This window comes from Balearica regulorum, chromosome 20, assembly GCF_011004875.1.
Source record: "Balearica regulorum gibbericeps isolate bBalReg1 chromosome 20, bBalReg1.pri, whole genome shotgun sequence".
In the NCBI taxonomy this organism is placed as follows: Eukaryota; Metazoa; Chordata; class Aves; order Gruiformes; family Gruidae; genus Balearica; species Balearica regulorum.
Window position 1 is genome coordinate 11,899,636 of NC_046203.1, and position 13,880 is coordinate 11,913,515.

The following is a 13,880-nucleotide window of genomic DNA, read 5'->3' on the forward strand; positions in this document are numbered from 1 at the left end:
ATCTGTCGTGGGGGTTTATGTCTGCCTCTGAAGCAAATAAGGGACTTTCTGGAACCATGTTGAAAAGGAATGAAGTGGTGTTGGAAAACCCATGTGCAATAGCAAAGCGAGTGACAGTGAATGGGAAAAAAATTGTTTGTTACTAAAATATTGCGTATTGTGTTTTGGGGAACAATCCTGTACTAATCCAAGCATTCACCACAATTACAGCTGTTCATTCGGGGACAGAAAAACCTAAAGAAAAGAGGTGTAAGCAGAACCCATCAGGTGAGCTTGTCTCTGTGTTTCAGGCCCTTGTACTCTTTAGTCCTGTTCCACTTGGGTAGCAGCAGTCCGGGGTCCTTACGGGCTGGCTAAGTCTGTCTTCAGTCAGCCCAGCCAGGCTGTTAGATGTGACACAAAACAGCATAATTCACTGACTGCCAGGAGTTACTAGCCTGACTTGCTGCTCTGAAAGTGGCCGCTTGCCTCGCAGCAGGTCTGCTCCTCACGTCTTGTCTTCTGTGGGTAGTAAGAGTGGTTTGTCTGAAGGGTTTCAAAGCCTTTAAGTGCATGTCTTTAAATGCCACTATACCATTTGGGTTCTCGACTCCTCTGGGGCCCTTTGAAAGCTGCAGCCTTAGATTGTTCCTTTTTTATTCCTGTCAAGCCCTGTGTAGCTTCCAGAGGAAGGACAGAACTATCTTGCTTAGTATCAAACAGCTCATCTGTAAAGCCAAGAAAGCTGTGTTGTAAAACCTTCTGGCTGCGAACCTCCTCTTGTTAAGTTTTGCAGGAGAAGTGAACCTGTAGCATGGGAGGGGGTTGAGGAACCACTGACAAGAAGCACACACAAAGAGTGGCTGTATTGATAGTCCAAGACTTTAGTTCTGCCTGAACTGCTATTGAATACTGACCCATTGTTCTGTGACACATCTCACAGATCCTCCCTGCCATCTCCTTGTACCAGCTCACATCACACTCATCCTTCTGAATCTGTTTCTATATCTGAACCACAACATTTAAAGCACATGAGTAAAAGCTCACAGTAAAAATAAAACAAAGCTGGAAATTCTTGCCAGTTGAGTAGTGAGTTTGATATGATTTCCTTGTCTTATTTCATGTAAGAAGCGTTTCTGTCTGCACCACATGTATGGTCAGTTTATTTCAGTGGCTTAGTCTAGGGCCTGGCAGGCTGCAGGGGAGTTGCAAGGTGCTTACCTGAACTTTTGAGCCAGGAAACCTGAGGAACTCGAGTTTGCTGCTCAGGACTGGTTTGAGGGGAGTTGGGTTCTGGTTGAAAGCAGTTCTTTTCTGCATTAAGCAGCTGACACACTCCTCAAAGCCAGACTGGAGCATGGGGATGTATAAACTTCTTCCCTTTTCCCCCTTCCCTTATCTGTCATGCATCCTCTTCTTCCCCAGCTCTGTTTTACCCCCCTTTACTCCATTTTTGTGCTGCTTCCTGTGTGTCCCATTCAGCGCTCTTTTCCAGCTCTTGCACCAAGCCATTTCTTCTCTTTTATTTCTTCTTGTTCTCAGGAGTCAGTCTAAATGCTCTCACTGATAGTAGCCCAAGTGAGCATCACCAAGTCACACTATGAATGACATGGGTGATTAGCGAAGCCATGGAAAGCTCTGCAGGCATCCGCACGCTCAGGTGTCCAAGCAGAGCTCTCAGTAACTTCATTTTTGAAGAGGTGACATATCCTTACCTCCACATTTTCCTTCTTTCCATGGCTGTGTTTCAGTAGGTGGGACAAACTGCGTGGCTCGGTGTTCACACATGTGATGTGAACTCTTGGGAGTAATTCTGGCATTGTTGGCTTGTCCTCTCTTGTGCTCCAGCCAACAGATTTCGCACAGGCGGGGAAGCAGCTGGTGATAATGTGGTTGAGAATGACAGAAGGACGGACACTTCCGTCCTCCCCACTCCCATCTGCTGCTTATCACCAGACTCCTGCTGCTGTAAATAGTCGCCAGGTTTTGGAGGTAAATGTAGTCAGCCTGAAAGCTGCGTATCTTGGCCTTGTAAAATGCCTGATTCTCTGTACCACTTGCTTTTTGTGGATGTGAGGAGTTTTGTGTCACAGGCCCAGTTACAGTGATATCAAATAGAGCAGCAGGATTTTTTTTTAGGGCGCTCAGCCGGGTACAATATGCACTTTCCCTGTGTCACCATCTCGACTTGCAATGCCACAGATGGCTTCATGTCTGGAGTGAGGGGGAGGACAAGCAGAGCAGGAAGGTCAGCAAATAAAGCCACCTAAAATAGACTTGGATACAATGCTGTAGGGAATCCTAAGTGGGAATAAGAGAACTAGGATGGGAAATATTGGATTTCAGGTGTCTCTTCCCTGTGCACAGCCCCAATCCTTGTCATAGTGAATGCAGGTACCTGCTATCCTTATCCGAGTAACCTGGCATCTTACTACCCATAGAATAACAGTTCCTGTTGTAAATGACAAACACTACTTTGTGGTTGCATTTGAGTCCCGTGTATTAGCAGAAGGTCCATCTCCCAGCAGGGCATGATGGAGCCACAGAGAGGATAGAGAGGGGCTGTTTAGCTGCCATCCACCTCATGATTGGGAGTGTCCTTTGTGTTAATGGGAAGGTGTCTCCACAGCCCCTTAAACTTGCTTTTTGATGAAAACTAGAAGTTTCACAGTGCTCTAAAAATAGTATGTGCTAAAATATGCAGATTACCTCCTTGTGCCACTTCTGGAATGCAGGCAGCCAACGCAGAGGTCCCAAGTCACATGAACATTGTGATTATTCACTGCTGAACTAAGTAAGGTCCAGAAAACAATGACATGATGTGATCCTGAAAGATGGAGTTGGCTCGTTGCAACGTCTAAGCTGTTAATCATCTAAGACGTTGTAAATCTGCTTTGAAGAAGTGGTGGTGGTGGTCATTTTGCTGAGTCTTGACGTGTGCAGGGCTTTTTTGTACTAATTTCTCAAGAACCAAACAATATTTGAAGGCCAGCTTGTGAAATACTCTTATTGCAAAAGCTAGTGATTATCAGCCAGAGCCTGGGAAGGAAGGAGCTCCAGAAAGGGGCAAATACGTGTATGGTGTTTGGTAGTGAAGGCTTGCTGCCTTCCTTTTCCACCTTGAGCAGCTGGAGTGGTAGAACAGCATTTGACTGGAACTCTGCAGATTTGACCCTGCAGTGATGTAGTCTGTAACCACACGTGTTACTTCCCAAGCTTTTGGATCTCTTTCTTGTCTCACTTTTTGTCTGACTTAGCCTCAGGGGCAACAACCATCTCTAACTGGACTTGTGCAAAGCATTTGACACTGTCCCGTACGACATCCTTGTCTCTAAATTGGAGAGACATGGATTTGACAGATGGACCACCTGGTGGATAAGGAATTGGCTGGACGGTCACACTCAAAAGAGTTGCGGTCAACGGCTCAATGTCCAAGTGGAGATCAGTGACCAGTGGTGTTCCTCAGGGGTCGATACTGGGACCGGCGCTGTTCAACATCTTCGTCAGCGACATTGACAGTGGGATCGAGTGCACCATCAGGAAGTTTGCACAACTACAGACTGGGCGGAGAATGGATTGAGAGCAGCCCTGAGGAGAAGGACTTGGGGGTGTTCAGGGACGAGAAGCTCAACACGACCTGGCAAAGTGCACTTGCAGCACAGAAAGCCAGCCATGTCCTGGGCTGCATCCCCAGCAGCGTGACCAGCAGGTCGAGGGAGGGGATTCTGCCCCTCTGCTCTGCTCTGGTGAGACCCCCCTGCAGTGCTGCGTCCAGCTCGGGGGTCCCCAGGACAAGAAGGACATGGAGCTGTTGGAGCGAGTCCAGAGGAGGCCACGGAGATGATCCGAGGGCTGGAGCACCTCTGCTATGGAGACAGGCTGAGAGAGTTGGGGTTGTTCAGCCTGGAGAAGAGAAGGCTGTGGGGAGACCTTAGAGCCCCTTCCGCTCCCTGAAGGGGCTCCAGGGAAGCTGGAGAGGGGCTGGTGACAAGGGCAGGGAGTGACGGGACAAGGGGAATGGCCTGAAGCTGCAGGAGGGGAGATGGAGATGAGATCTGAGACAGAAATTCTTCCCTGTGAGGGTGCTGAGGCCCTGGCACAGGGTGCCCCGAGAAGCTGTGGCTGCCCCTGGCTCCCTGGCAGTGTTGAAGGCCAGGTTGGATGGGGCTTTGGGCAACCTGGGCTAGTGGAGGGTGTCCCTGCCCATGGCAGGGGTGGGACTGGATGGGCTTTAAGATGTCTTCCAATCTAAACCAATCTGTGATTCTATGAATTTAGTGTTTACAGCATAATCCAGCCTTGATGTCTTGTTTTGGACACTATGGATGACTCCTTAGTAAAATGAAGAAGTTGCAGTTACACCACCTGTCAAGAGGGATGAAGGAAATTGTGAGACTTTAAGAAGAAAAAAACAAAGCAAAAAGGAAAAAAGAAGGTATTTAGTTTAGATACCTTAAAATGCAGCCATCAAAAGGAAAACACTAATTGAAAATGACAGTATTTGTTGCTGTCTAAACTTGCTAGAGGTTATGAATGTGAAAGAGACAACATTTAAAATTATATAGGGAATTGGGAAATATTTTTACCTTTCAAGGTTGATTTAAGCTGTATAAATATGTCTCAATTTCATCTGCTGTGTTAGGTAACTAATACTTTCAGAAGTTCCAGTGGAACAAATTTTAGCATTTACAGTTTTTAAAATGTCAGTGCTTTTCATTCATGTTTACACAGGGAAGCTTTTCTTTCCAGCAGCATTTATTTCAGGCTGGATAGAGGGGCAAGGGAGATACTTCCTTTTTGAATCAGTTCATGCCAAGCTGAGGTGAGATTGGAACAAAAAAAAGGTAATTTCCTCTTTTCGATTTAGAAGTAAAAATTTTTGGAAAAGACTGAGAAGTGCCAGCTCTTAAAATTTAAAGGACATAGGACCGAATTTTAAACACATGCTTAGCGGGTTTTTCAGAAATGACAGACTTGTTCATCTGTCATTTCCAGATTCTACATGCTGTATTTCTTTTTAGTGAATCAGGTCTAAGTGTGAAACATTTTTCAGTAGTGCACTTTATTTTCCTATGTATGCAGTACACTTATGATAGTTATATTTAGGTAGTGAAAATGTACATAAGTGGCATTCTACAATATATTATGGATCCTAATTTCCATCCAGTTGTAGCATGAACCTATTTTGAGTGGAAGGATAATTAGAAATGTCTCATTCGCCACTTGCCACATAAAGCTAGTATTTTTAGCATGTGCTAAACAGGGTAGTCTCTTAAACAGAAATAGGTAGTATGTCTTTCTTGCTTAGCAACTGAGCAGAGCTAACATTTTGTTTCGTGGAAAGCAGCAAAAAGGCAGAGTGCAAATCGGCGTTAAACTTGTGATGTAAATCTCTTCTGAAGCGTTGTTTGGTGGTGATGGGAGCAGACATGACATCTGCTCGAGTCCCCCATGCAACTTCTGTTGCAGTAATAGGAGTGCAGTTCCTCTCCTGCCCTTCCAGGGCCAGGTCCCGTAGTGCACCCAAATGGGAGGGCAAGCTAAGGCACTCAGCAGTGGCTGCTGCCAAACTTCGTCCAAAAAAGCTGGTTTGCACTGAAAGTGCAGGTGGTCATGGTGCACATACAGGAGGAGTCAGCTACGTGTGCTACAAACACTGGGATCTTCCTTCTTCTCTGCTGTTGGCCATACATCCTCTTCTGCTCTTCCTTTGTAGTCCAGTGATCGTATAGCCCGTCCGATTGGATCTCTTCTGGGAAGACATGACTTTGAGGCTAGGATTTTTGGTGGGTGAGTGCAGCTTTAATGCTCGGGGCATTAGAATTCTTGACTGTTGATTACAGTCTGATGTTAGCACAGCCAGCCCCCTACGCCTCTGCCTCCTGAGACTCACCCAACTGTCTTGCAAGTTACGTCAGCTGGACCAAAGCACAAAATACAAATCCCATTCAAGTGGTTCATCTTTTGGTAAATCTCTTTCTTACCTATTGGTTGGTTTGCAAATGGTACAAGCCTGCTACTGCTTCCTTTCCATTGAGTTGGGAGGTCCAAGCCTGCTAATGATTAGTTTGAGGAGACAGGAGAAGGGGAGGGGGGGAGGAGTTGTTACGTGAGCTCCCACACAGTCGTGACTAAGCTGTGCAGAGCACAGGTAATACTGATGATGGGGCAACAGAATTGCACATGCATAAAACTGCATTTTTCAAGGCAACCTGAAAATGATGTGCCCAGATGAAGGATCACCATCTGAGTGCAGTTCTCACCATTAGAAGAAGAATAACATAGGAAAGGCTTCAGTTAAGAAAGTGCTGCTTTGCACTGTCACATAAATAAGAGTTGCTGTGTCCATTGGGCATTTGTGTGGAATTGAGGTTTCCAGGAATGAACTGCTTATTTGTGGTGCCACATTCATTTAAGTTGTTCTAGACTTGTCATGTTGAACAAGCAACTTGTAGACAGGAAGAAAGATATCTGGATTAAAATAACCGCTCAGCAGCAAATCTCTCTGGGTGAAATCCACCCAATTGCTCAAGAGCTCTGGGACACCAGGAGGGACATCGAGACAATACACTGGCGCAAGAGTGTGAGCAGTCAGCAAAATTGGGAACAAACAGCCAATGATACCAGCTGTGGATTGCTGTCTTCAAGCATGGATACTGTGCCATGCTGGGGCTGGATCGGATGTGACAAAAAGGGACACTGAAAGACCAATGTATGGGCAAAAAACGGAGAACTCGTGTTTCAGTTTTGCATGGAGAATCTGTGAGTGAAACATGAGCAAATCCCTAAAGCAAGCCAAGTTATCATTAATCATTCACACTATGACACTTCGTGATTGTTCTCTGAGTAGTCGGCTTCAGTGGAACTGACTGTGCTGAGGCAAGGACATTACAGTGCATGGATAACAAAATGGTCCATAATATAAAGACCAGAAAAATACCAAGTTTTTCCTCACTTAAAAGACCATAGTAGGAATGTTTAGCAAGTGGCCTGAACTACTGCAGACTGGCAATGGTTTTCATGTGTACTGGAGGTCAAGCATAAGGAGGAGACCACGTTAGCACTTCTGTCTGGAAAGCAACCAGACAGCATGTTGAGAATTCATTGCAGTGTATTAAGTGGCACATGCCACTGCTCTGTGCCTCTTCCAGATCAAGTTCGCTTTGGGAGGAATGGTAAAATGTCAAGGTTTGGCCCTCAAAAGCTTGCTGGCTTCTGGGGTGCTGAAAGAGCCCTTTAAAGCCTGACGACACGGGACAGTCCAGTGAGCATCCGATACACTTCCCAAAGCAGAGGCAGAGAGCACAAATAGTGAAAGAACGGTACCTAGAGGAGCCTGCCCTGTTCAGCTGCTCACTAGGACCAGATTACGAACCTGTTTCAGTGAAGATCTTCCACCAGATACAGACCTCATCAGCTGCAGATACCACTCCTAGTGCAATATTGGGTAATATAAATGTGTTCAGCCATCAGCCTTCCATGCATACCCTTTCCATAGCACTGTCTATTCATGTCTTTGCCAAGCATCACCCATGCCTTCATTTTCATTCCTTACTGGCTGGCCCTGCCAGCTGAAGCCCTCTTCAACACCTCAGGTCCTCATCACATTGAAATATTTAACACAGAAGTTCACTGTGTTTGACCTTTGAGGTTAATGAGTTAAGCTTTCCTTCCAAGCAAACCAGTCCCAGTCTGTCAGCCCTGAGAGCCTCATTCACCGATGCATCAATTCATAACTTTGAACCTGGGACCATTCGATAAATGCACTGAATTGATGACTGAATATTTGACACTAATGGTTTCTTCCCCTCTGCAGGGGTTTGATGCTAAGCGACCTCACCTGGAAACTGTAGGAAATGGCAACAGGGTCTGAGGTGCTGAGAATCACTGCTTCTGCTCCAGTGCACCCCAGGGTGGATGCAGACACAGCCCCTGGTTGACCAAGGGCTTGTTGAGCATCCAGGGTTTCTGTTCCTTTCAGTTGCACCTTAAAGAGGGGCAATCTGCAAGGTGTGCTAGACAGAAAATAGGTATTCTCAGCCTGAAGTAATGTGCACTGCTTAGGACCTCTTTCCTTTGGCATATCATCCAGTGAGGCTGAAACGTCCTGGTTTTCCTTCACAGCTTCAGTTTGAGGGAGCTGCACAGTCAGTCTGAGAATTTGCATCTGGGGCCCCAAAAAAAGCATTTGTAAAGATTTTCTTGCCCCCTTAGCGGGTCTTCCACTGGCCTTCCCCACTTGAGTGTTTCCATTACTGTAGCAGTCTCTGGACATTTCAAAATGGGAAGGAAAGATGCAGATTGCTAGCCATGAGAAACTTAGCAGGTGCTGAGAGAGAAAATTCACAGCTGGCCATGTTGGAATTTGCGGTAAATGGAGACCCCCCGCCCCCCATCCTGCCACAGTTAAAGTCTGGAAGTGAGGAGTAAGGACGAGGATCAGTACGCAGATAGGCAGAGCTGTGTGGCATACAGCGAGATCTCTGCCAGACTCAATATTTAAATCTCTTTCTTTTTTGCAGAAACCGCAAGTCCCCTGATTTCAAATCCTTTCCCGCTTTTACAAAGTAAGTGTGATGGGTGTCTGTGGTGCGCAAAGGTGGGGACTTCCACCCTGCAGCCATGCTGGCCTGCCCTCTTAGCATTTTTCATGAATAAATGTTTTTTTATTATGAGTCCAGGTGTCAAAGAACAAAATGCCTCACTTCTGTGGCTCTGGTTTCAGTTTTAAATGCATCAGAAATCCTTCAGAGTGTTTCTGTGCAGTATGGCTGCTAGACCATTTAGACTCACTTACAACCTTTTGCAAGTTAAGTTTTGTGAAATATGCCAATAGTACATGTTCTAAGAGACCAAGGTGTGAAGTCTGAAAATGAACCCATGTTTAAGTTACATTTACGCACAGGAAAACTTGTCTTCGTGGCTCAGCTCACTAAACACCTTTGCAGAGACAATTCCCTTTGGCCTAAGAGCACAGCTGAGAAGTGGGAGCCCAGGACATGGTGGTGAGCAAGCAGCAGGGGAAGGAGAGCAGGTTTGGGGTGGACAGACGCAGGTGGTCTCTGCTCGACTTTCTGCCCCGTGTCCTCGATGCTTTCAACAGGCGGATCTTCTTCCTTTGCCTTACAGTACATTTGGTTACTGCTTGGCCTGCATCTGGATTTTAGGGGTGATACTGTCCGTGCCAACCTCGTAATCCAGGACTGCTGTCCCTTAGTGTAGGACAGCCCTGAGTGCTGCACCCGGAGTACAGCCTCGGTAGCGGAGGAAACTTGTTCTTTTTCCACTTAAAAATCTGAGAAAGAAGTGAGAGAGAAGCAAGAGCTTTATTCAGAACATGAGAGTTCACATTGGAAGAGAAATCAAATCAGTGCCAACAAATTTAACAACCGCGATGCATTCAGGACTCCCTTTTCAAAGCATGCTTCATAGCTTCTCTTTATGTAGCACCTCATTTATTGTCTGAGATGGGTGGAAGTGAAAGAAGTCCTGTTTTCAAGAAACTTCCACTTAGTTTGATGTGTGGTGGTGTTTTTCTAGGAGACTGCTGCTGAGTCCTATGTATCATTTTGCCGGTTTTTGTCAAAAGTATGGGAAGATGCAGTTACACTGTTATTAGATCTAAAGCCAATGGAAACACTGGGTGACAACGCTGAGAAGTTTCCCTTAAAGTTCCTCTGCATTTGTTTTTCATCAAAATGTGGACAGAAGTGTTGAAATGCGAGTTAAGGAGAGAGCTGCCCGGGGCTCTGCTCCCTGTGCTGCCATCAGTTGTTGAGCTGGCTGCTGGGTTTCACTCGTGCACAGGCAGCTTAGGGCGTTTTCTGTTGAAACTTTCTGTTAAAAAGCTCTCAACTCATGTTCACTCCTGGCCTTAAACCAGGCTCTGCTATTTTCTCTGGCTTAGATGTGGCAGTGAGAGTTAACATGGGAATTAGAGTGATTTATTTAACCTAAGCACAAATGCTGGTTTTTCTCTGTCTTGGCTTATACAGCTTGCTGCCTTACTCTGAAGCCTTGTTCACTGGGTATATATAAAGCACTAATAAAAGTGTCTAATAATAGCCCTGGGGAAGGATGATTTAAATTGTGCAACCAACTGTGAATATTAGTTCTGTGTGGCTCAAGAGACTGAAGAGGCTTCAGCAGCTGCTGGTGCTTTAGGTTTCTGGAAAGGTGTTTTCAGAGAGGACCTGGGCAACCAGTAAGGGCAACACGATAGCATGTCTTGTTCATAGCGGAGAGAGACCTGACTCTCAAAGGAGGTCATTTTTTCTGGGGAAGGATGCTTTTGTGGAAAAGAACTGCTTTGTGCTTAGCAGCCAAAACCCAGTGCACCACAGACAAATGTCTCTTCTTTTGGGGAAGGAAAGCTCTTCTGTGCTTGACAGGAGAATGAAATGCCATTGCTTGGGGATGCTGCAATGCTTGAGTTTCAGACAGCTTGCAAGAAGCTCTTGGAAATGCCCCAGGATGGGTGTTTGCAGTTCCAATGGCACTGCTTGCTTGCAGCGGATTTGTTTGTGCTCTCCACTATGCAACTCCTTGGCGTTGTGGGAAAACTCAGGAGTGAGAGTCAGACTCCACTGAGATCAGCTGGCTGTAGAGTAGCCCTTTTTTGCTGGCAGACAGGACATGTTCAGAGTGATTTCCTCCTCCTTCCAAGTTTTCAAATATTTTGCCTCAGAAGAGCTGTTCAGAGTCAGGATCCTGGTTCAACACAGTGTGGTCCTCAGGTTATTGGAGAGAGAATAGCACTGCCGCTTCAGAGGCAGCCATCTCTGAGCGCTGGGCTCTGCTCCTCGCCATGGCAGGCAGTGGAAGGAGCGGGTAGCATGGCCACAGCTAGCACGGCTCGAGAGAAAAACCTGCTGGGTCTGTGCCACGAGCTCTGCATGGAAGGGGACAGGCAGTGAGGAAGGAGGGACAGGAGGAAGAAGGGGATGGCAGAAGACAGTGGGTGGACAGGTAGTGGGGGAGCAGCGTAGGTGCTGTGCAGCCAGTTGCCTGTCATATACTCAATGTTGTACCCTCTCCCCTTCTCCGGTGCTGTGTGGACAGGTCTGGCCCACGCAACATTTGCCATTTCATACACAGACTTTCCACTGCCAAATTTAGGCTACAGGCTTGCAGAAACCTTCTAAATGTACAGCAACAACACAGAGCCAAAGAGGCAGCGGCGCTCACGTGGTAGCCTGAAGTCTCTGAGGGTCCAATTCATGATTTCTTATCTTTTTGTGGAGACTCAGAGCCTGTTTCCACCCCTTCTGCAACAAAGCCTCCTGTGTGCAGCTCAGTCGTGTGCGAGAAGAGGCAGAACATGGAGGATAGGAGATGCCCAGAACCTTACTCCTCAAGGAGCCAGGCGCAGCAGCATGTGTCAGGGGTGAGGCAGAGCCATTTCCCTGCTGCTGCACAGGCTCTCCAGCTTCTGTAGGAAAGTGCATCATAGCCATGGCTGAACATGACCCCACAGGAGAGCTCAAGCTGTATCCCAAGACCTGCAGAAAATGCAGCATCTCTGACTGCTGCCCCAGCTTCACAGCTCTGGTCTTGGCTGTGTGAAGAGGTTGCTTTCTGGAAGTGGGTAGGGGAGTAATAGGCTGGCATTTCATCTTCTGAGCTGTTTGTTTAGTCATGTGTGAGAACGCTGTGCTACAGGTTTAGAGTTGAGCGTTGCAGGATTTTATTTGCTAATGTAAAGTTTTTGTAGGACGCACTAGTGGCAGTCCGTAGTAGCGAGGCCACGATCTGCTACATGCAAACTGCAGGACCTTGTGCCTGGGTCACAGCCTGGCCAACAAAGCAAGAGCAACCAGAGCTTGGGATTTCAGCCGGTAAAGGGGAGTGCTGAAGTCAGCCTTGGTGAGCTCTCTGCGTGTCTTCTTCCACCTTTCATGGTTGAGTAAGGTGAGCTTTGGGCTGTTTTCATACTGTTTTCATTCCCATTTCATCACCCAGCTGCTTTAGGTTGAGCAGTGGTTACTAGGAGTGAGCTGTGGAAACAAGGAGGGAGGTAAATCTTCTCATGCAACCTGGTGAATTTATGCTCCACTTCCTTGAGATACAAGTGTGAATGAAGGTTGTGTGAGTGCAGCCGCCCTGCGTGCCCACCAGGAATTGGTGGGGTCTTGGGATTGTGTCCTGCCCCAGCCCAGGAGGGCTCAGGGCTCTGGGAGCTGTGGTTACAGATGTGAACTGTAATCCCAACCCACAGCCTGAGCAAGCTAAGTGCACAGCAAGACACCAGCTGGCACCAGGATGTGTTTAGCGTCTGCCCAGGGAAATGCAAATAGAGGAAGCTTGGAGAAAGGAGAGCACCCTCCTCCCCAGCCCATGGCAAGGGAACAGAGCTAGGAAGTTCACAGCACCTGGCACTGCCCTAAGTGAGGGTGAGGAGCTGCCTGAGCACATGGGGTAAACAGCTGTTATTTTCTCATTGAAAAGGGGTACTCCCACAACTCCCAGCCACCTCGGATACAGAGCAGCAAAAGGAATTGGTTCCTGAGAAGCAATTAAGGGTTTGAGGAGGTGAGGGGAAGATTTCCAGCAGCATGAGACAGGCTGCCTGGGCAGTCCTGCTGCAGGTTGGAAATCTGAGCTGTTTCTGAGCTGACTGCTCAGCCACTCTTCCTGCTTTGCTTGTACGTAAGGCCTGGCTTGGCCACCCAAAACAGTCAGAGCTGTTGGGGAGCACTGGTGTTCTCAGGGGGTTGGTGTGGGCAGCACAAATGGGTCTGAGGTTTCCTTGCCCTGCCACCAGCACAGCCGCAAGGGAAAGGAGAGATTCCTTGATTGGAGCTGTCATGGAAGGACCTGTGGGCCCCTTGCTGAGTTGAGCCCACCCAATGGAGAACAGATCCCCTCCAGATGCTGTAAACCTCAGTGAGCAAGGAAGAGGAGCACTGAAATTCCCCCTGAGGAATGAAAAGCCCACTATGGTGTGGAGGGGTTTGTGCTCCCAGGAAGGAGAAGGCGGCCCAAGTCTGGCTCACAGGGATGTTCAGGGGATTTTGGACAACTCTTCCAGTTAACTCTACCTTTAAGTTGCAAGCAGAAATCAAAGGGAGGAGCGATTTACTCGCGGTGTGTACCAGCCCAGATGAGCAATTCTTTTCTAGCGGTGGCTATTGCCTGGTTTCAGATACAGATTGCCGCTTTCTTCTCTCCACTTCCCACATTCCTCTCCCTTTTCTAGCACTGATGCGTCCCACACTCCTTCCAGCCAGCCTGTTCCCAGCTCTCTGCGCTGTAGAGCATAAGGGGCTCAGAAGATGAAATCTCTGAAGTATAAGGGTGGAGTAAGCCCTGGGAAGTAAAGCAAGTTCATTCATTCCCACAGGGATTCCGCACATCCTCCCAAGCATCCCTTCCCTCCTCCTTCAGAAAGACTTTTGAATTGTTGGATGAATTTAAGTTTTATCCCTAGTTTTAACTCATTTTTGTTTCTGGCAAACTGTAGACTTTTATGACTCTCTGTCTCAAAAGTAGTTAGAAACTATTTTGGCATTTTCAGAATGCGAAATTAGTTTTCAAAAGTAGACAGTGGTTTTATTTCCAGAGGTGGGCATTTCTGTGGTAGAACAGAAAGGGGAGGCTTTTGGAAATGGGATGAAAATCAACAGTATTTTTCTGAGAAGAATCACAAATGAGAGACCTTTCAGAGTCACTGAGTGCACAGTGTCTTGTAGTGGCAGAGGGAGGAGCGTGAGATGAAGAACTGCGCAGAACTTGATGGTCACGGCATGGTGGATGGAGATGGGGGAACCCAGGAAAGACTGCTGGGGAGTGAAGGGTCAGGCAAGGGGAGAGCTAGAGGAAGGACAAAACAGCTTTATGGAGGTAAGATAGCTCAGAATATGAAAGGAGGAAGGTAAAGCAGCTCAGTGAGACAAAAGAAG

At 47.2% G+C, this 13,880-nt stretch overlaps 1 protein-coding gene across 29 annotated transcripts in view; it reads left to right on the forward strand.

Moving 5' to 3' along the window:
* ZNF618 (zinc finger protein 618) overlaps positions 1–13,880 on the forward strand; it is a 166,169-nt gene that overhangs the window by 134,218 nt on the left and 18,071 nt on the right. For 15 of the 29 annotated variants that reach the window (XM_075772487.1, XM_075772504.1, XM_075772503.1 and 12 more), the window contains 2 exons: positions 211–267; positions 8,502–8,546. The exons of 8 other annotated variants lie outside the window; for them this stretch is intronic. In XM_075772487.1, coding sequence (XP_075628602.1) covers positions 211–267; positions 8,502–8,546 — 102 coding nt within the window. The remainder of the gene's footprint in view (positions 1–210; positions 268–8,501; positions 8,547–13,880) is intronic. 6 more of the 29 variants (XM_075772502.1, XM_075772482.1, XM_075772492.1 and 3 more) reach the window with 2 other exon arrangements.